This window comes from Mangifera indica, chromosome 1 (assembly GCF_011075055.1).
Source record: "Mangifera indica cultivar Alphonso chromosome 1, CATAS_Mindica_2.1, whole genome shotgun sequence".
In the NCBI taxonomy this organism is placed as follows: Eukaryota; Viridiplantae; Streptophyta; class Magnoliopsida; order Sapindales; family Anacardiaceae; genus Mangifera; species Mangifera indica.
Genome location: NC_058137.1, coordinates 3,126,706 through 3,146,776, shown reverse-complemented (window position 1 = coordinate 3,146,776; position 20,071 = coordinate 3,126,706). Strand labels below are relative to the sequence as shown.

The following is a 20,071-nucleotide window of genomic DNA, read 5'->3' as shown; positions in this document are numbered from 1 at the left end:
TTCAATTATTTGACACAAAATATACACTAAAAAGCCATCCATATGACTGCACGAAAATAACCAAATATGGAAAAATTTGTCATATCATATATCTATTTAGTGTTATTAGAAGTTAAATAATAGTTTAATGCATTCAATAATAAACCCAAGGGGAGAGATGATTATCGTCATTTTCGTCTCAAATGAAAGCTCATTATCTTCATCTCATACAAAATAGAGGAAGAGAGACTAGAAGGGAGAGAGAATACAGTTAGAGATGACAAAGTTCATAAAAAAGTAATTACGGAAAAAAACTCTAGAAAAAAAATAATCACTTCTTAAATTTTGAGTGAAAAAATTATTAAATTTTTAAACTAATAAAGAAAAATATGATAAATTTTTAATTTTTTAAAATATTTTTAACTGAATCCCTAACAGTAAATTTTAAAGTATTTAAGATTATGAAAATTATTGAACGAGAGTTGAAGATTCCATGAAACCTTGAGTGGGAACAAGTCTTTTGGTTTTTTTTTTTTTTCAATAGTGACTCCATTGACAAGGTCTTGTAACACGTCCTCCTTCAAGCTTACTGTGTTTGTCCTCGCCATTAGTGATTAGCCATTACAAGTACTCATCTGAAGAAAGTGACAATCAGTAAGAGTTAAATGCATGCAATGACTTACAAGTGTAGCAGATCTCTCATGACCCTCCAAAGAAACGAAGTAAGAATGACATATGTAACACGCATTTCAGCATCTTTTTTTCATTTTACACTTATTTAATCTCCACTCAATTTAAAGATTTTAATTCAAATAATTTTACCATGATCGATGAAGACGAAATGGTCGTCAGAATTGAGGGCAGAAAGTTGGTTCCTGACATCTCACTCCCTTGGTCCGCAACTGTTCTTGATTTGAAAGAACACATCCAATTCCTTCTAGATGTGAAGATAGAAAGACAAACTCTCAAGGCTAATGGCGAAGTGCTAGTGAGTGATCAAATTGTTGGCGAGGAATATATTCATACCGTTTTTCTCGAGGTTTCGCCCCTCGCCGGAGACCCGGAATTCGAGATTGTGCTGGATTACGAGGGTGAGGAAATTAAAGTGAGGGTGAAAGAAACGACTTTGGTGGGTGAATTGAAAGGGAAAATAGAAAGGCGTTGGGGCAGTCCAAGTAAACACAGGTCTCTCCATCGCCTGTCACTGGTTGGAGACCAAAGTTTTCTTCTTTATCGTCTGTCCTCACAAATGGAAGATCATCTCCCGCTTTCTGCTTACTATGTTTGTGAGGGTTCTCTTATTGAAGTGAAGACTAGATGAACCAAATCAGATTTAAATTATACACTTAACAACTGTAGTTAATTGAGTTTGTTGATTGCAAATTTAGTTATCGAATAAATTAATAAAATTAAAGCCTTTTTAATTTAAAAAATATATACATGAATAGGTTATGTAGCAATTAAGCCATAGCACCTTCACTCACTAGTAGGAGTGAACAGGTCTAAATACTCTATTGAAAAAATAGACATTAAAAATGAAGTTAAAAGCAATTATAAATCAATACTTATACGGACAAATTAAGAGAAATCAATTTCGTCTAGATTTGTTGTTTGAATCTTTTGTCATCCAAGTAAAATATTTGTCAATCGAAAGAGAGTGTCAAAGAGGGAGACATCATTAAGAGAGAGAGTGGTTATCAATCTAGATTCATTGTTTGAATCTTTCGTCATCCAGACAAAAGATTTGTCGATTAGAAGAGAGTGTTGAAGAGGGAAACATCATTAAGAGAGAGAGTAGTTATCATTTGTTAACGAAAAAATATAATTTTTTAAAATTTAATTTTAAGCAAAATAGTTAGTTTTTTATACTAAAGAAAAAATAATGTAAAATTTTATATATTTTTTAATATTATTATAAAATAACGCTTTTATTCTTAATTTTGATAAAAAATTTTAAAAGAAATTAGATAATAGAAGAAAATTTAAATTTTTAAAATTTTATGTATAAAAATTTAAAAATACTCTAAACCTTGCGTGGGGATAAGTCTTTTGGCCAATTTAAATTTGTTGGAGTCGACGTAGATTATGGTTATAACCGGAATATGTAAAAATCAATGTATCGCCTTTACATCTTAAGACTTGATTTTTTATTAAGTTTCTTTAAAATCATTGACCATAACAATTAATACAGGGAAAATTTCATCATCAGTAATCGGATGTTTCCCGTTTCTGTGATAATCTTTTCTCCCTTTGATTCGAAAGATCGTCTATCAAAAGGCCGATGTTCCTATAAGAAGAGCCGCCTTTGCTTGTCGCCATTCTCGCCGATTCCCTGAGTTGATTTACTCTTTTTCTAATACCTACCACCTCATCATCGCCACCGTTCATCAACCGACTCACCACCTCCTCAACTTGCTCTTTCCTAACCAAAACACCAATCTCCTCCTCCTCTCCCCAAGTCAACCCCCTCTCCACCCCGATCGGAACTCCGATTTTCAATTGATTTATCACTAAATTCTCATTATAAAACTGCTCAGCAAAGAGTGGCCAAGTTATCATCGGCACACCCGAACACACCGATTCAAGAACCGAGTTCCACCCGCAGTGAGTCATGAACCCGCCAATTGCAGGATGGTTCAGTATTAGAACTTGCGGCGCCCAACCCTTTATCACCAGTCCTCTATCCTTTTCAAAATCCTCCATCAAAGAATCATCTTTGATCACCCATATGAAACTCTTTTTTGAAGCTTCAAGGCCTAAAGCAATCTCCACAAGCTGTGACTTTGCGAATTTGCATAAACTCCCAAAACAAACGTAAATCACCGAGTTGGGTTCCTTCGAGTCTAGCCATGACATGCAATCATCTTTCCCAATAGAAGCCCTGTTTCCTCGCTCCACCATGTCAACTGCCTTTGTGTTGAATAAAGAAACCGGTCCAATCGGAAACACCACTTTCCGGGTGACTTTCTCGTAATGTTTTACATATTCCGGTTCAATCTCAAAAAAAGTATTAGCCACAACACCATACGTGTTCCGATCAGCTTCAATCATCTTCACAAAGAATTCCTGTAAACCCAAGTTGTTAAAGAACCGGTCCGGCATTTGATTCATGGTGATGAAAACCGGCTGAGGTAAATCGGGAACCAAGAATGGTTCAGAATCACTGCTGACTTGCACGTTTGACTTATGTTGACTGGCTGCCATTGATAAACAGAGAGCGAAGAAATTAGATCCATGAAAAACTAGACGAGGAATGCCATACTTTACCGCAATTTCAGCCGTCCATGGGATGTTGAGATCGGATATGATGGCATCAGGTTGATATCGATGGACGAGATCATCGGCTTGAGGTTGCATCAACATGATTGCTTTGCTTAAGTTATACGACAAGTCTCTGGATGGCAGTGAGTCAAGGTTTTCACAGTTCGGCGGCAGGTTTGCGGCTGCGAAAGGGAAGTCTAAAGTGAGTATTTTGATGGTTTGATTTTGGTCAACGACGTCACGGTTGATTATGGAGTGGAAGCGAGACTTGTTTAGTGGGGTAGTGATGATTGTTGCTTTGACGCCATGGGCGGCCAAGAGTCTGGCCATGTCTATCATCGGAATCTGGTGGCCCGGTGACATGAAGGGAAAGAAGAATACATGGAGCTGGTAAGGGGATTTCGTCATGGATGACATTGATTTCAGATAAATGGTGCTAACTAATATGAGCTTCAAATGATGAATTGAGCACTGTTTATGTACCAAGCACAGAAATGAAATTTTCTGCAGAAAATAATATAGTTTTTTCTCTTATAAGAATTTTTACGAAGACTTCTGATTAAAAAAGACATGTTTATGTTAATTGACTGCTTCATTCAAAGCGACTGGCCGGAATTAAAGAATTTTTTTCATAAAGAAGCGTGTCAGGCTAGAACTTCTGTAAGTAAATAAAATCTATTCGGTGCCGCCAGTACAGGAATTACACGTTATTTCGTACTTTACTATATTTAGAATAAAATTACGCAGAGAATCGATTTATACAAATTTATTAATATAAATTAAAATGTTAGTTTGTGATTAAATTATGTAATTGTTTTTTTAATTTTAAAATTATTAATCAGATATTATTATATTAATTTATATAGATTAGTTTATATAATTTATTTATATACCTAATGTTACTATTATGTTTAATTATAAAAAATTAATTATGAAATTAATCAAAATAAATTTTTATTCAATTTTTAATTAATGTGGCATGAAGATTGAAGAAGAAACATCACATGAAAAAAATTGTAAAGTGAATAGTGTTCAATGCCTAAAACCAAAACTAAACAAGTGGGTTTTGACTAAGAGCCTTTTCGAATAGGTTTTGGATAAGAATATATTTGTCCATGTCTCAGTTTTAGATTTTTAAAAACTGGTTGATTTTAGTTCATACATTTTTCAATAAAATATCCAGATCTATTCACCCTATCGACAAGTATGTGTGCTTTGTTGTTGAGTTAATCCTCAATATATCCAAATAAATAAATAAATATATATATATTATGTTTTGTTCAATTATTTAAAAATGTAATTGTCATTTTTAATAAACCTAAAATATATTAAAATTTCAAAAATACCCTCAAACTTTTTTCAAATTAAAAAAAACTCTTAAAAAATATTTTTTAACACCTCTAATATTTTAAAAAACTATATACGATTATATATCATTAACATTTCTTTTTATACTTGTACTAACATAATAAAATGTGTAAAAAAATTTTAAGTAAAGTTTTATTTAGTTTGAGACCTTTTTTTATATTTTTAATAATTTAATAAAAATTTTAATAAATTTTTTTATACAAATTCAATAAATGGGTAAAAAAATAGTTTTTTGAATTTTAAAAGTGAGAATTTATCGTACTATCAAACCTAAACCTTGGCATGGCTTTTAAACAATCCCCCTGTTTTCAAGACTGCCTCAAAGCCAATAACATTTTCTACTAGCAGGATATATGCCTTCTTTTATAATCAAAACCATATGCATGAAAATAATAAAAATTTTACCATAGCCTTTTTATGTTCATGATAGACAAAACATTGGCGTCATATAAGGCTTTTAATAATTACTTAGTAATTTCTGTAGTGAGGAAAATTAAAATTTTAAGGCCCAAAACTTATATGGCTTAAATTCAGGCCCAAGGGGCAAAACTATTTCGGAAGCCACTCTATATCAGAGCCAGGTTTCGATCCTGGGACCTGTGGGTTATGGGCCCACCACGCTTCCGCTGCGCCACTCTGATTGTTGAAAATTGTTCGCAAAACATCTTATATAATCATTCTATTATCTTAATCTCAAAGATGAATTTTCAGAAAATTTCCCGTTCAAAAGCCTCGTCCGAGCCGTTTCAGCAACATTTAAACACACCGAGAGATGCTCCGTAGCAAATAAAGCTCCGAACTCGGTCACCGAGTGATAATACAGTAGCTTATGCAAGCTCAACTCATTAATCAACAATGTCTACTCGAAAGCTACTGCAAGCCTTCAATGAAACCCATTTAACAAATCTAACTTCAATTGCCCACCGAAATATCGCTTCAAAGATCGCTAAAACCCTCTTCAAATCCGGTCTTCAACCCTTCGAAACGACCCCGCTTTTACTCGCAAATTTCAACTCTCATATTGCCAACCTTGTTTTATCGGACTCAAGTCTCCCTCCCCAATATTGTTTGAGTTTCTTCAACTTTCTCCGCAGAAACCCGTCTCCCATTGCGTTTAAGCCCGATCTTCAAGTCCACCTAACCCTGATCTGTAGATTATACAAAGCGAAAAAGTTTGCTGAAATGAAAAATGTATTGAATTATATTGCAACCGATATCATTCTTAGGCGCCCAGTTGTAAATTTAGTTTCTTTGGTTGAAAATGAAACTAATGATGCTAAATTTGTTGAAAAGTTTTGTGACATGCTGTTTAGAGTTTATGCTGATAATAGATTGTTCGATGATGCTATTGCGGTTTTCGACTATATGGAGAATAGCAGTTTGAAGATTGATGAGAGGTCTTGTATGGTGTATTTGCTTGCTTTGAAGAGAAGTGATCGAATGAATATGTGTTTTGGTTTTTTTCAAAGAATGGTTAAGGCTAATGTCGATATTACGGTTTATACGATGACGATTGCGATTGATGGACTTTGTAAGACAGGAGATGTTGAAAGGGCTAGGGATTTGATGGATGAAATGCTTGGTAAAGGGATTAAAGCTAATGTTTTTACTTATAATACGCTTATAAATGGGTATATTAAAAGAAAGGATTTCGTGGGTGTAAATGAGATATTGAGCTTGATGGAGAGCGATCAAGTGGCCTATAATGCCGCCACGTATACGCTATTGATGGAGTGGCATGCTTGTTCAGGCAGGATTGATGAAGTCCAGAGAGTGTTTGATGAAATGCGTGAAAGAGGGTTGGAAGGTGATGTTCATGTGTATACTTCAGTTATTAGTTGGAATTGTAGGGTTGGAAATATGAAAAGAGCATTTGCCCTATTTGATGAGTTGACCGAGAGAGGCCTTGTTCCAAATTCTCACACTTATGGGGTTTTGATTGATGGGGTTTGCAAGGTTGGACAGATGGAGGCGGCTATAATGTTGCTAAAAGACATGCAAAGCCAAGGAGTTAATCCAAATAAAGTGATATTCAATACAATTATGAATGGTTACTGTATGAAGGGTATGATAGATGAAGCTTTAGAAGTGCAGGCTATCATGGAAAACAAAGGTTTTGAGATTGATGTGATTTCTTACAATACTATTGCTAGTGGTCTGTGTAAATTGAAACGGTTTGAGGAAGCAAAAAAGTGGTTGTTCACTATGATAGAAAAGGGTTTGGCTCTTAATGCGGTGAACTTCACTACTTTGATTGACATCTTTTGCAAGCAAGGGAACTTAGTGGAAGCAAAGAGGCTATTTGAAGAGATGAAATTGCAGGGAGAGAAACCTAATACTGTTACTTACAATGCTTTGATTGATGGATATATGAAGAAGGGGAAGATGAAGGAAGCTCATAGCCTAAGAGTTGAGATGGAAGCAGTTGGGATGATGCCAGATGAATATACATATGCATCACTTATACATGGTGAAAGCATATTTGGGAAGTTAGATGAAGCACTAAGACTGTTTAATGAAATGAAACAGAAGGGTTTAACACAGAATGTAGTCACATACACAGTGATGATTTTGGGTCTGTCTAAGGAAGGGAGATCGGATGAAGCTTTCAGACTTTATGATGAGATGATTGAGACTGGCCTTACACCTGACCATAGAGTGTATACTTCCCTTGTTGGTAGCCTTCATCCAGCGAGGTCTTTGTATTAGAGGGTACTCAATGTCGGTGAATGTGCTATAAAAGAATTGGATATGTTATCCCTAATCATCTGATGACATGTCAAACCTATGGTCACCATTTGTAATCTATTTATGGTGACAACAGTTTGAAATCATGTCTTAGTGTACCTAAAAACATTGATGCCTGGTGAGGTAGGAAGTGTCTGTGACCTTTGGTGTATGGATTTGATGCGAAAAGGAATTCACATTGATAATTTATCAACACCCCAAATTTTGCAGAATTGTTAATTGGTTGTCATTGCAGATTGTACAGCTTCAAATTTGTGAAAAACTACAGGATCCTGCAAACTTGGGCAGTCTCAGTTTCTTTTAGGCTGAAGAAGTCTGCTTCTCTAAGAATAAATTATAGGTTTATTTTTGTTATTACTCTTTTTTTTTTTTTTTTTTGGGTTAGGTCGGGGACTGCTTTTGACTGCAATCTTTTGATAATAAATAAAAATAAAATTGACGAGGGGGAAAAACTATAATGTTAAATAGCTCAACCATAATGTTAAATATACCTTGAGCTTATTATTTGTTTGATTTCATTAATTCTCATTACCATTATTTATGTCGTAATTGCTTTTAATGATTGCTGACATGTTTACATTTTGCTTTTATCTCATTAGGGATTCAGATCATTTCCAGAAAGAATTTATGTTGCACCGGCAACGTTCTTTATGAGCTTCTTGTGGCAATGCTTACATGGATATCTAGAGTCACAAGAGCTTCTGAATATTAGCTTATTGTCCGGGTTTGTTCAACTAGTGTCCACTGTATGTTCAAGCCCATCAGCATAAAACAACTTAGCGGATTCATCAATGCATGCTTCTGCTGACTATTGAATGATTCACTTTCTTGTATTGCAGTACAGAAATCTGTTACATAAGGGCCAACATTAGATAACTAGTGAAAAAAAGCTAAAAGTTCGTTGCAATATATTCTAGACAATTTACAACCTCTTGCATTGTTGGCCTTTTCAGTGGATCCTCACTGGTGCACTGCAGACCCAGATGAAGCAGCTTAAGTATTTGGGGTGTTGCTGCACTCTCCTTGCAAAGTTTTGCATCTAAACACTCAGTTTCTTTTTCCTTCCCCAACATCGCTCTCACCCAACCAACCAAATTTCCACCTTCCAAATCCTTAAATTCCAAACCAGTTGGCTCCTTCCCTGAGACAAGCTCTAGCATTATTACTCCAAAACTATACACGTCACCCTTTGTCGTGGATCTCCAGTTTTGACCATATTCAGGTGCAATATATCCTAATGTACCTGCAATTTCAGTTGTTACATGGGTTTCACGGACACTCAGGGTCCTAGCTAATCCAAAATCACCAATCCGCGGTTCAAAATTATGATCCAGAAGAATGTTACTGGCCTTAACATCCCGATGAATTACAGGAGGAATGATACTGTGATGCAAAAAGGAAAGACCCCTTGCTGCTCCTAAAGCAATTTTTAACCTGATTTCCCAGTCCAGTGTTCCAAGTGTCCCAGGTTTGTTCCCCAACCACAAGTCAAGACTTCCATTCACCATGAATTCATATATTAAAAGCTTTTCACCTCTGAATGAACAAGACCCAAGTAATGAAACTAAGTTGTTATGTTTCACTTTCCCAATTGCTTCCATCTCAGCTAGAAATTCCCTGCTTCCTTGGTCTCTTGCTTTTCCAAGCTTCTTGACTGCAACCAACTGCCCACTGGGAAGGATGCCACTGTAAACTGTACCGGAACCTCCATCACCAATCACATTGGATTTTGAGAAATTGTTTGTGAAGCGGACAACATCTGAGAATGTTAGCTGCAGCAAGGATTGCTTTAACATAGTACCTCTATTTTCATTAAAGTTATCTTGACTTCTTGAAAGATACTTCACACCACCCAACTTTTGGGTGTTCCTTTTAAGGAAAACAAGAAATAACCATAAAATGGAAATTGCTGTGCAGACGGCCAAAATCAAGAGCACTAGAATTTCAAGTAAGTAGCATTTCCAACTATGTCTAGTTTTGCAGTGTTCTTTTCTTGAAGATCTGTGATCATCTCTAGTATGTGGAGAACTTCCTCGGAATTTTATGCATTCTAAGACCTGGCCTTGTAACAGATTGCTTGAAAGATTCAAGTATCTTAATTCTGTGAGGTCACATAACTCATGAGGAATTGACCCATGGAAGAAGTTATCAGAAATGTCGAGGTACTGAAGCTGAGAGAGACTGCTGAGATTTCTAGTTATAGTGCCTGATAGTCTGTTATTGTGGAGATCTATGGCAGTCAGGTAAGGAAGATTTGCAATCGAGCTTGGAATTTCTCCATTTAACTTGTTTACACTCAAGTTCAAGGTACCAATTTGGTGCCATGATGAGCTCTTCCTTAGTAGCTGACTAAGATTCCCTGACAGTTTGTTTTCTTGCAAGTAAAGGCCAACAATGTTTTCCAACTTTGAAAGAGAAAATGGTATCTCACCAGAGAGACAGTTTTTGCTAAGGTCCAGGTCAGAAATGCCTTTTAGATTGCCAGTGGATGGAGGAATTTCACCCTTAAGTTGATTCCCTGAGAGGTTAAGCTTAACCAGGTGTTCAAGCTTTCCGATTTCTGAAGGAATCTGTCCACTTAGGTTGTTCCACGCCAGATTCATACCTTGAAGATTCTCTGCATCTCCTACCTCAGTTGGTATCTTGCCCTCCAATCTATTTGAGGAAACATCAATGGAAATAAGTTGTGGGAGTTGAAAAATCGATGCTGGAATCCTCCCAGTGAAGTTATTGTTTGCAAGCAGTAAAGTTACAATCACAGAGCAGTTTCCAAGTTGTTCAGGTATTGAGCCAGAGAACCTGTTCATAGAGAGATCTAAAACTCCCCTATGCTGTTGATAACTCATACTAGGAATCCGAGCTTGCTGGAAGCCCTCTGTTATCCCAATTGGGAGTGGACCTGATAATTGGTTGTGTGAAAGAATCAGGCATTCCAATTCTTTCAAATCCTGAATATTCTCAGGAATATTTCCTGTGAAGTTGTTAAACCCAAGATCTAAGCTTGTTAAAGACTTCAATGTAAATAGTTCACTGGGTATTTCTCCAGCTAGAATGTTCTGGTTAAGAGAAAGTACTAATAATCCCTGCAAATTTCTGATTTCTTTTGGGACTCTGCCTTGCAGCCTGTTATTATTCAAGACAAGACGTTGAAGACTAACAAGACTGCCGATCTTTGCTGATAATATTCCTCCAAGGAAATTGAAACTTGCACTGAACTCCAATAGGGTTTTTGAACTCCATATCTCCTCAGGAATTCCTCCTGAGAAATTGTTATAATCAAGCTCTAGACTCAGAAGTGGAAGATGAGCTAGATATGCAGGGATGGTACCAATAAGTAGATTTTGGACAAGAACAAGTTGGGAGAGATTTTTACAGTTTTGAAATGTTTCTTTAATTGATCCACTGAGGTAATTGTTCTCAAGATCAAGATCAGACAAGAATTTGCATTTGCAAAGCTCTGAAGGGATTATACCTGATAATTGGTTATGGCTTAGGCTGAGATAAGTTAGTGATGAACAGTTTCCAATTTCTCTGGGTATCCTTCCATGGAAATTATTTGATGCCAACAAAATAGATTCAGCAGATTGCCATTTTCCCAACCAAGCTGGAACCACTCCTCCAATCTGATTCTTTTCAATGCTGAAAGAGATTATAGATTCTGACAGACTTGCTAGACTTTCTGGCAACGATCCAGAAAGATCATTAAAGCTCAAGATAGCAGTTTTTAGCTTGTGGCAGTTACCAAGCTCTGATGGAATTGTTCCATTTATTTCTGCGTTACTGATGAAGAGATACGTGAGGTTCAGCAAATTCCCAATATCTGGGGGTATTGGTGATTGAAACTGATTTCCAGAGAGGTCAAGTTTTGTCAAACCTCTTAGATTGCCAATTTCTTTGGGAATAGGTCCCTCTAGAGAGCAAGAAGGGGCTTCTAGGTTGATAAGGTTTATGAGATTGCCAATTGCTTGGGGCAACGAACCAGAAATCTTGTTATTTCCAATTTGAAGGTACTGTAGTGCCACATTCTCCCCAATGCTGGAAGGGATAGGCCCTGTTAGGGAGTTGTTTGAGATATCAAAGGTCTGTAATCTTGTTAGTTGTCCAATACTGGTGGGTATGCTGCCAGAAAGGAGGCCATTACTGAGATCCAGAACTTGAAGGTCAGAAAGATTTCCAATGGTTGACGGAATTGCACCAGAAAATGCATTTGTTCCCAAATCTAACACTTGCAAGTTGGATAGTTGGGATAATTGCTCAGGAATATTTCCTGTGAACCAGTTTGAATTCAGATTCAGGTTCCAAAGGCTTGAACAGGAGGAGATTGCAGGGGTTAATCTGCCTGATATTCTGTTGGAGGCAAGGTTCATAATTTCCAAGTTTGTGAGGTTCTGGACATCTGAAGACAGAGTTCCATAAATAAAGTTGAAGCTCAGATCAAGGATTTTGAGTTTTTTGAGTTTCCATAACTGTGATGGGATCGGACCTGAAAATTCATTATCTGCAAGGTCTAGAACTTCAAGATTTGATAAGGATCCCAGCAATGAAGGAAGCTGCCCTTGCAGACCAAGATGGGGTAGAGAAAGAGCAACAACAGTAGCATTTATGCAAGCAATCCCGGTCCATGAGCAGGGTGATGATTCCGTACCCCAATCAGCAATCCCCTCCGTGTTGGTGAGACCAGATTTGAATGCCATTAGTCTTTCAAATTCGGAAGCTTCCGCATATGGGCCTGAAGAACATAACAATATGACCAAGAACAACCTCAACTTGGAACAACTTGAAGAAGTCATCTGGAAACTTAAATGATCCACCTGCAGGAAACCATGGTAAGTAATATGATATGGGAAAAAATTAAAACAAAGACTTCCAATCTGTTTAAAAATAACATCACCGCGGTGATGGAATTATTCATCTGCAATTGTTTTACCTTAAATGAAATTACTAAGTGGTGAATTTACCTGCTATATCACCCGTAAAACTAGCAGAAAGGGGTACTCAATGGTGTGATACCTTTGTTATTTTTTCTACAGATTTGGAGGATATTAAGCAATGGGTAAGTAAAAGCAAAGCTCTCAGAATGATTACAAAGTGTTTCACCGCACAACAGAGTTTCAGAACTTCTATGCCATAAAACAAATATTCGTTTCAGGCGAAGGTAATTCACAGTATATACAAAGATTAGTGAAGACTCGAGAATAAGGTACTAGATTAAATAATTGAACTCATCCTATATATATTTGAATGATTAGAGCATTTTTTTAAAATTATTATTCCTTACTTTCTCCAGATTTGGAGGGAGTTAAATACGCATAAAGCATGAAAAGGAAACACAATGACTGAATATATTATTGTCGAACCAGAAAAAGAAATATTCAAATGCACATACTAGTTTAAACTCAGACGTGTGGATGCTCAAATGCATTCAGTAAAGGGCTTCAACGAGAGCATAGAAGAAAACTCATACGTATCAGCTTCAAATCGACTACTTATTCAAGGAACACGAAGATTACCAGAAAAGAGAGAGAGCAGAAGAAATATTGACATAATGTTCACCATTTCATCACGCTAGAGACTTGTGTATTGTGTATTGTCAGTTCAAAACTGCAAAAGTGAGATTTTACAAGAAACTGAGCCAGGTAGAGTGGGAGAAATTCACCATCCTCCATGCCTTTCTCAGTAGAGTTGGTAAGAGTGTCAGTGACAGTACTCCAAAGTCAAAATAAATGTGACCCGCCTACATATCTCTCAAGGCATTAAAAGACTAAACAGAGTTTAATTATCCAGCCGAAGTGATTGTGCGTGAACAGCAGAAACATCAAAGTGAGCACTTGCAATAAAGATTTATGCGTTTAATTTCATTTCATTAGCGAGCTCTACTCTGCAATTTCAAAATGCAGCTGGCATGACAGGCATAGTGACAAACGTTACGATCTCGTAGGCCCCTCCATTTTCAAGGAAATTACTGGGTTCAGATTCAGTTTTTGTTTTTAACTTTTTGCCAGCTATGGTTTGGTTTAGATTTCTTGAACACGAAATGGGCCATCTGTGAACTTTGTAATCTCCGTCTGATCAGAACATGGCAGAGTGATGAGTCCTTTCTCATGCGATTTGCAAGTAAGCTGTGTATTTATAGAAGCTCTTTTGTATAAACCGACACGCGACCCATATGGGGTTTTTATTTTCCTTTTCTTTTCCCGAGAAAGATCATCTTTTCCATTTGCTTGTATAATGAAATCAAACCCTTCTATTTGTCTTTCACCAAAGTAAATACTGCAGAGTCTCAGCTTTGCCTTTATTAGAATCTGTCTTGAAGCAAGCTATGATTACTGATCACAGATTTCTCTTTTTCAATTTCATGCATGGAAAAACTGTTCCAATGTTTCAACCCCGTAGCATTTGAAACCTGGGTTAGGCTAATTCATATGCAGAATACAAGGCCTTCAAACCTAAGGTCACTTTACAAAAAAAATGTAGAATATAACTTAGATTCTATGTCTAAACAAGTAAATCTACATATCCACCAAGTGCTTCACTACCAAGGGACTGTCTAAGCCTGTATAAAGCTCGGTTCTCCAGCTGCCGGACTCTCTCCTTGGATAATCCAAACATGTTCCCGATTTCAGACAGTGACTTCGGTTTCCCATCTTCAATGCCAAATCTCAGCCTGATTACACGTCTTTCTCTGGGGTTTAGAACGTTTAGAAGGTTGCGCACATGCCGCCTCATCAATTGCTTTGCCACACTAACGTCTGGGATCTCAATCCCAGTGTCTGCTGTTATCTCCTGCAAGAGTATCAAGGACAGTTTAAAACCTCTACATATTACAAAAGTTTGTTGTGATACTGATTTATTGAGACCAATGTTATACGCACTCAATTTTAAGTATTACTTTATCCTTAATTTAAAATCACTCAATCACAGAATTACACATCATCCAGATACCCAATTGGGTATTTAAAATTGGGTACACAAAGTTTTATGGATTTATTTTACCTAAAAAGAAGTAGAACATTTATGCAAACTTTAAGAAAGGATATCATAAACCAAAATTGGCCAAATCTCCATCTGTAATAACTTTGATATTCCAGTAACTAGTCTCAGCAGAACAAGAATTCATATATAGAAGAAAAGCTATTGGAGCATATACATACCAGCACATGAATCGTTGCCCAATCCAAACATATATACATATATATAGTAGAATCGTGATCCTTTTAGACTGAATTAAATGAGTTTGAAACAGTCCTCTGAATCAAATAACAGAACTCCTAATGATAGCTATGAGCTTTCCGTTTCAAGATATATTTGAGAAAAGTTTTTTAATAAACTTCTTCAAGTCTTGATCATTAAGAGGCTGCATTTGGTTTCTCAAACATTACAGAACATTTTGCAAATATATGCGAATCTACAGTGATTTTCCAAATACCCTAGCACGTATTTACTATTAAGTACAGATCATCAGACTCCTATCTTGTTTACTCACAAAATCAGCTGCAAATACTATGTAATGGAAACAGAAGATGTAAGGATCATGGAAAGAAGACTTTTCTTTTTCATAAACCGTCTTCTATAGTTTGGTGCTACCTAATGGAAATTTTGGCAAGCAGCATTACCTGAAAAGTAGTATCTTGGTCTGCCCATACAGGCTGTTGCATGGAAAGTGGCCTTCTAGTGAGAAATAACAATCTCTCCAACTTCTCAACTGTAATTCCTGCACGTGTCGCCAATTCTTCTTTATTCGGATCATGATTTCCTTTTTGAATGCATAATCTTTTTGCTTCCAGTACCTTGCTTAGGAGGGTATATACATTATCCTGCAAATAATAAAAAAATTCTGTCAAATATATGCCCAACTTCAATGGATTTGAAGCCACCCAGAGGAAAACTAATAGACACAAACACATATCCATGAATTAAGGAGCAAAGGCAATTGTCATTACCGGCAACCGGATTGTCCTAGAATGTTGAAATATTGCCTTTCTAATAGATTGCCTTATCCACCAGTATGCATAACTGGGAAATCGGCAACCTGCTTGGGGTTTGAACTTCTCAACACTCTTCATAAGACCCATACTCCCCTCCTACAAGAGTTTTAACAAAAGAAACAGAATTATATTAGTTAACTTCCGAACAAAATAATTTTCTCTTTTGTATCCAGAGATGTCTCTGATAGAAATTTCTTTTTGATGGTCAAGAAGTTCACAAAAAATAATAAGCTAGCTTCAATTTCCTTTCCTGTTCTTTGCAATTAAACAAGAACAAAAATGTTAATGTGGCAAATTAATAATTGAAGATATGATCATTTGGTTTGCTAAGAACAAAATATAATGGTACTGCAATTTGTAGGAAAACTAATGCAACAGACAACTCAGATATCCAAAACAACCCCTTTCATCAATTACATATGTATATACACTAGGATCAGAAGCCCCACTTTTTTCACACAAGCTTTGACACAAATTTAGAGTTGTTAATGATTAAGAGTGTATTTAAATTTCCATATCCTAGGTGCTTTAATTATGCAAGTTACTTAGACTCTCAACTATTCAATGTGCCTTGATCCTAAGACTCCAACTTTCATATTTTATGTCAACAAAAATATTGCTTACACACACACACACACACACATATAACAAACCACAGGGCTCTAAACCCTTTTGCTTCTACTCTTTCAGGACCTGCTAGCAGCCATCAAACTTTAAGCTTTCTACAATAATGTTCCTCATTCACATGCTTACTCTGATCAATGATATTGAAATAAACTTAAAAAACCATGAGGCTCCAAACATTCTATCTACTTTTCTTCAGGATCTGCCAGCAGCCATCAAATTTTAAGCTTTCTACTAAAGTGACCCAGGGTCACAGGCTTACTCCGATCAATGATATTGAACATAAATGAAGGCAATTTGCAATATTAAATGTTTTGTTATTAACCTGCAATAAGTCCTGAAGGTTGAGACCACGGCCTTGATATTGTTTGGCAACATGAACAACCAAGCGTAAATTTGCATTGATCAACTTCTCTCTGCTGATGTTACCAGACTGAAGTTCTGACTGCAAGTCCCGACAATTAAGCTCAACAGCTTCAGCCCATTCAATCAAGGTGGGTTCACGACCAAACTGTGTTTCAAGCTTACTCTTCACCTTCTCCAATCTCATCAAATTCTGTTACATTTCTCATGGATAAGACCATCTGGAAATTAATCATTTTCTACAAAGAAACAAGAAGCTAGAAAACACCTGTATTTGAACAATGCATTCAGATTCTTCTTTCACTGTCAAAAGTTGTCTTGTTTCAGGACCCCACAAGAACAATCGAAGAGGATCATGAGGATTAAACCCTTCATTTAACTTTCTCTGCGTATCAGACTTTCTAGGCCTACAAGTTTCAGAAACCATAACTTGTGGTTTAGAAGACCTCCTTTTCTTAGACTGTCTCTCGAAAAGCCGGGTTGACCGAACGATCTTCACCTCATCAAGAGGAAAATTTGATGAACTAGTAGTGCCAAAATTAAGAAGATTAGTCCTCAGAGAACTTGGACACAAAATGACAGCAGAGTAACAGAGAAACATGCCCATAAACACTTAATAACAGGTACCTGGTTGAAATTATATCATCAGATTCATCTCCATATAACTTGGGGTTCTCAGCTAATGAGGCTGCTTCTGTCGATGCTGACAAAGCCTTCTTAGCAAGGGCGACTGCATTAAATAGTTCTACCTCCTCAGTATTATTTGTCCTAGACTGCATAGTTGAGAAGGAATGATTTACCCCTGCTTGTCCAGGTGGCAATCTGAAGGAGAAATTATAGAACCACATAACATCCAGTCCAGAGACTAAAATAAAATAAGCAATGAGATCCAATACAGAAAAGTATACATATTTCTATTCATCTTACAAATTCCATAAATCAGGCAAGTGAAGCAACTGGTGCTCAAAGTCCTGCACTAGTTGATCCAAGTTGTTTGAGTTCTCTTCAAGAAGTGAGGCCTCAGTCTCCAACTCCCTCCTATCCGTAGTTGCCTACAATGGAGCAGAAGTAAGGCAAAGAATGATGATACAAAAAGTAGAATGAAAAAGTAGTTGTCAACCATGTAGAGGAAAAGAAAAGATGCATTGCTACACCTAAATATATCTAACTCAAATGCATTTATGTATAGACAAGATGTCTAACCAGAGATGTTTTGTCTTCCTTAGACATGTGTAAGAGAGACCTGTATTCATCACGCTGCTCTTGTAAAAGAACTGATGTAGGAAAATGTCGAGCTACCATTAAAGTTGGAACAGAAGATACTGCAGGGGCAGCTCGCTCATGAGGCTTTAGAACTGCCATATTATGCACACAACCATGCAGGGTGTTATTTATAAAATAAATGCATTTACGAAATAAAACAGAATAGATCACCAAAAATCTTTAACAAACTGAGTGAAAATCAAATATTTATCCAAGAGTAAAGAATTAACAGCAAATAACCAGATACTAGCATTTCCTTCTAATTTCAAGCATTAAACAAAGATGAAGTAGCACAAGAACTTGAAGCCTCTGAATCACCGATAAAAGGATATGAGTGTTTCTATACCTCCATATATAACTTTACTTCATATTCTCCAAATGTAAGTCCTAAGGAAGATTCTGAAAATTGAAGTTTCAAAACAATTACTCGATGCTTGTTTCAATGCATCAACGGCAAAAACCTGTCTTTAATGACTTGACACTGAAACCTTAAATGTTTCCCTAACATTGGCTGCTTAGGTGAACGTTCAACAGAATCCCCTAATCTTACACCAACAAATACCCAAACAAAAACAAGATAATTCAAGAAATTAATCAACAAGGAAAACATCTAACAGAAAGGTGAACTGTGTAAATCCAATTTTAAGAATGAAATGCTCCACCATGCTTCGAGTAAATCCATCATCACACAATGTAACAACAAAACTAAATGTAACTTTGTCTTGTAACTCGTGCGAACATCATATCATTAACCCCCTAAACACAATAACTCAAACATCACATCCCCATTGCCTTTTTAACTCCCGCCTTTTTTCCAGGTAAAAACCTTTAGTTGTAAAGAGCACATAAAGCCGCTAAAAAATGAATTGGCAAACACAAAATTACACTACTTTATAGAACAACTAAAATGAGGCAGCAAGGAAACAAGAAGCCCCTGTTACCTGAAAAAGAATAAGAGGTGTTTTTAGGGTGGTTTCTTGAAGGAAATGATGGAGGTGAAGATAGAAAATTTCGTCCAGCTTCCATTGAACATTAGTTTCAAAGAATCTCTAAGTAACTAGCCGAGTATAACTACTGAGAATTCATTACTAATGTAGAAGTGCTGTGTAGTGTAATCTATTTGAAGATTCAGAAGTAGAGAAAGATGGAAAATTTTGTGAAGAGAAAGCCTACCGCTTTCAGAGGGCTATTTCACACCTCAAAAATCATTAAAACAATCCATCGAAGGATAAGGTTGGACTTGGGCTTTCTCTATTTTGTGTTTTATATTTAACTTCTTTTTCTAGTGGACTTTTCACTACTGGAACGAGTGGCGTGTTAACAAGCTTTTTCGGATAGCTCTATATATATATACAAACATATATATATATATATATATATATATATATATATATATATATATATATATATAGGACAAAGGATTATTTTCTACTCAAGAATATATGCGATTTCAAAATTATATCAACGATATTTAAAAATTTTAAAATTTCATTCATTAATCAATTGAGGTTAAAATTTTCTATTAAAAATAAAAGTAAAATCGTTATTTCATTAATAATATTAAAATAAATATAAAATTTATTATATTTTTCTTTCCTAAGTTTTAAAACTAATATGTCATTCATTCTAAAGTTTTTTAACTATAAAAAATCACATTCCTTCCCCCAAAATCCTAAAAAAATTTTTTTCCCTTTCAACCACTTTCTCCAACAATCTAAAAATAACGACGACGAAGTTTTTTTGTTGACGAAGAAATCTAGATTTCTTTGTCGGTGAATAGATCTACGTTTCAAATCTTTTCATCAACGAAAAGATCTAGAATCTCTTAGCCCAAATCTCATCGGAGACAAAGAGATCATTTTCAGATTTGTTTATGTGCGTCGACCAATAGTTTAGAGTGAAGACAAGAGATCGTTAGTGTCGGAAATGGTGATCTGAGAGGTGAAGAAAAAATTTTGAGAGAAAATGTAACTTTTCAAAATTATAAAACTTTAGAAATTGGTGAAGTTGTTAGTTTTTAAAAGTTATTGAAAAAAATTAATAAATTTTATATTTTTTTAATATTATTAATAAAATAACAATTTTATCTTTATCTTTAAAAGAAAATTTTAATGACAATTATGTCATAAATAAAATTTTAGATTTTTTAAATCTCATAAGTGTGACTTTAAAATCACACCTAAACTTAGAGGGAAAATAGCTTATTTGATCTCTCTCTCTCTCTCTCTCTCTCTCTCTCTCTCTCTCTCTCTCTCTCTCTCTCTCTCGTGTATATATATATATGACAAGGTAATAAGCCACGTTGAACCGAATTTGACACGATTTGTCATGCCTTGAAATTATATCATGCTTGGGCTCACCGATTGATGGGTTTAGTAAATTGAGTTGACCTCTAAGTTTTGAAAGACTCGCGTAAATGCCCTCAAGTTATGTCTCTTTTAGCTTTTCACAAGTTTGTATTAATCGATTCACCGTATAAT

The 20,071-nt window shown here is 35.8% G+C and overlaps 4 protein-coding genes, 1 long non-coding RNA gene and 1 other non-coding gene across 7 annotated transcripts; 2 read left to right on the top strand and 4 right to left on the bottom strand.

Annotated features, from left to right (window-relative positions):
• Positions 1-2,184: 2,184 nt before the first annotated feature.
• LOC123225513 (scopoletin glucosyltransferase-like) lies at positions 2,185-3,570 on the bottom strand. The gene has a single exon (XM_044649494.1). It carries the CDS (start codon positions 3,568-3,570, stop codon positions 2,185-2,187), a length of 1,386 nt encoding a protein of 461 aa, XP_044505429.1.
• A 1,607-nt stretch (positions 3,571-5,177) lies between these two features.
• On the bottom strand, positions 5,178-5,249 carry TRNAM-CAU. Its single transcript has one exon. It is a non-coding gene; the product is annotated as a tRNA-Met (tRNA).
• A 74-nt stretch (positions 5,250-5,323) lies between these two features.
• On the top strand, positions 5,324-7,551 carry LOC123216989 (pentatricopeptide repeat-containing protein At2g32630). Its single transcript, XM_044637713.1, has one exon. It carries the CDS (start codon positions 5,464-5,466, stop codon positions 7,315-7,317), a length of 1,854 nt encoding a protein of 617 aa, XP_044493648.1. The 5' UTR covers positions 5,324-5,463; the 3' UTR covers positions 7,318-7,551.
• Positions 7,552-7,967: 416 nt separating this feature from the next.
• LOC123216981 (leucine-rich repeat receptor protein kinase MSP1-like) lies at positions 7,968-13,530 on the bottom strand. Its single transcript, XM_044637702.1, has 3 exons — positions 12,743-13,530; positions 8,286-12,167; positions 7,968-8,204 (listed from the first exon to the last, which is right to left on the bottom strand). The coding sequence occupies exons 1-3, from the start codon at positions 12,776-12,778 to the stop codon at positions 8,145-8,147; spliced, it is 3,978 nt and encodes a 1,325-aa protein (XP_044493637.1). The 5' UTR covers positions 12,779-13,530; the 3' UTR covers positions 7,968-8,144.
• On the top strand, positions 12,041-13,540 carry LOC123217007. Its single transcript, XR_006502402.1, has 3 exons — positions 12,041-12,182; positions 12,387-12,556; positions 12,644-13,540. It is a non-coding gene; the product is annotated as an uncharacterized LOC123217007 (long non-coding RNA).
• A 139-nt stretch (positions 13,541-13,679) lies between these two features.
• Positions 13,680-18,864, bottom strand: LOC123216993 (RNA polymerase sigma factor sigF, chloroplastic). Of its 2 annotated transcripts, none has more exons than XM_044637726.1 (9): positions 18,765-18,864; positions 17,532-17,683; positions 17,256-17,380; positions 16,956-17,150; positions 16,597-16,852; positions 16,291-16,521; positions 15,297-15,437; positions 14,970-15,170; positions 13,680-14,139 (listed from the first exon to the last, which is right to left on the bottom strand). In XM_044637726.1, the coding sequence occupies exons 2-9, from the start codon at positions 17,628-17,630 to the stop codon at positions 13,852-13,854; spliced, it is 1,536 nt and encodes a 511-aa protein (XP_044493661.1). In that variant the 5' UTR covers positions 17,631-17,683; positions 18,765-18,864; the 3' UTR covers positions 13,680-13,851. The 2 variants fall into 2 exon arrangements, with proteins under 2 accessions (XP_044493661.1, XP_044493655.1); XM_044637720.1 differs by having other exon boundaries at positions 18,533-18,820.
• Between the last annotated feature and the right edge of the window lie 1,207 nt (positions 18,865-20,071).